General features: G+C 33.6%; 1 protein-coding gene across 1 annotated transcript in view; it reads left to right on the forward strand.

Moving 5' to 3' along the window:
- Positions 1-82: 82 nt before the first annotated feature.
- The window catches only part of rnaset2l (ribonuclease T2, like), a 3,683-nt gene continuing 2,549 nt past the window's right edge, over positions 83-1,216 (forward strand). The window contains exons 1-2 of the mRNA XM_034863533.1: positions 83-151; positions 828-885. Coding sequence (XP_034719424.1) covers positions 865-885 — 21 coding nt within the window. The 5' untranslated portion in view covers positions 83-151; positions 828-864. The remainder of the gene's footprint in view (positions 152-827; positions 886-1,216) is intronic.

Here is a 1,216-nt window from a genome sequence, read left to right on the forward strand (position 1 = left end):
TCTGTCCCTCTCCCTACCTGTCTGTCTGTCCCTCTCCCTACCTGTCTGTCCCTCTGTCCCTCTCCCTACCTGTCTGTCTGCAGTCCTTGACTGAAGAGACACCCTGCAGAGTTCCTCCCAGTGTGACCAGCTGGACGATCCACGGTCTCTGGTAAATATCACCGACACGTCTCGTCATGTATTATTCATATAAATATTAATGATATAGTGCATGTAATATTCATATATACACCGAATATTAATGATACATTGCATGTATTATCCATATATATTGTAATATTAATGATACATTGCATGTATTATTCATATATATTGTAATATTAATGATACATTGCATGTATTATTCATATATATTGTAATATCATTGATATATTGCATGTAATATTCATATATATTGTAATAATAATGATATATTGCATGTATTATCCATATATATTGTAATATTAATGATACATTGCATGTATTATTCATATATATTGTAATATCATTGATATATTGCATGTATTAATCATATATATTGTAATATTAATGATATAGTGTATGTAATATCCATATATATTGTAATATTAATGATATAGTGTATGTATTATGTATATATATTGTAATATTAATGATATAGTGTATGTATTATGTATATATATTGTAATATTAATGATATAGTGTATGTATTATGTATATATATATTGTAATATTAATGATATAGTGTATGTATTATCCATATATATTGTAATATTAATGATATAGTGTATGTATTATGTATGTATATTGTAATATTAATGATATAGTGTATGTATTATGTATGTATATTGTAATATTAATGCGTGCAGGCCTGTGAAGGCGTTCCGGTGCTGTAGATGTTGGCCGATGTTCCCGTCCGACGTCCAGGTGAGTTCTGGTCCGTTAACGGTGACCTTCATGTCGTCCTCGGGTCAAATTTGACCCGTTTTCACCCGGCTGTCAAAATAAAATAACTTTGGAAAAAACACAAAAAACATTAAAAAAAAAGCTCCAACCACTTTGAAAAGGTGACAAAAATATCAAAACTTTGTCGCCTGTTTGTCGCCTGTCTGTCGCCCGTTCGTCACCTGTTCGTCACCTTTTCGTTGCCTGTTCGTCACCTTTTCGTCACCTTTTCGCCGCCTGTCCGTTGCCTGTCTGTCGCCTGTTTGTTGCCTGTTCGTCACCTTTTCGTCGCCTGTTCGTCGCCTGTCCGTCG

This window comes from Etheostoma cragini, chromosome 3 (assembly GCF_013103735.1).
Source record: "Etheostoma cragini isolate CJK2018 chromosome 3, CSU_Ecrag_1.0, whole genome shotgun sequence".
Classification (NCBI taxonomy): domain Eukaryota; kingdom Metazoa; phylum Chordata; class Actinopteri; order Perciformes; family Percidae; genus Etheostoma; species Etheostoma cragini.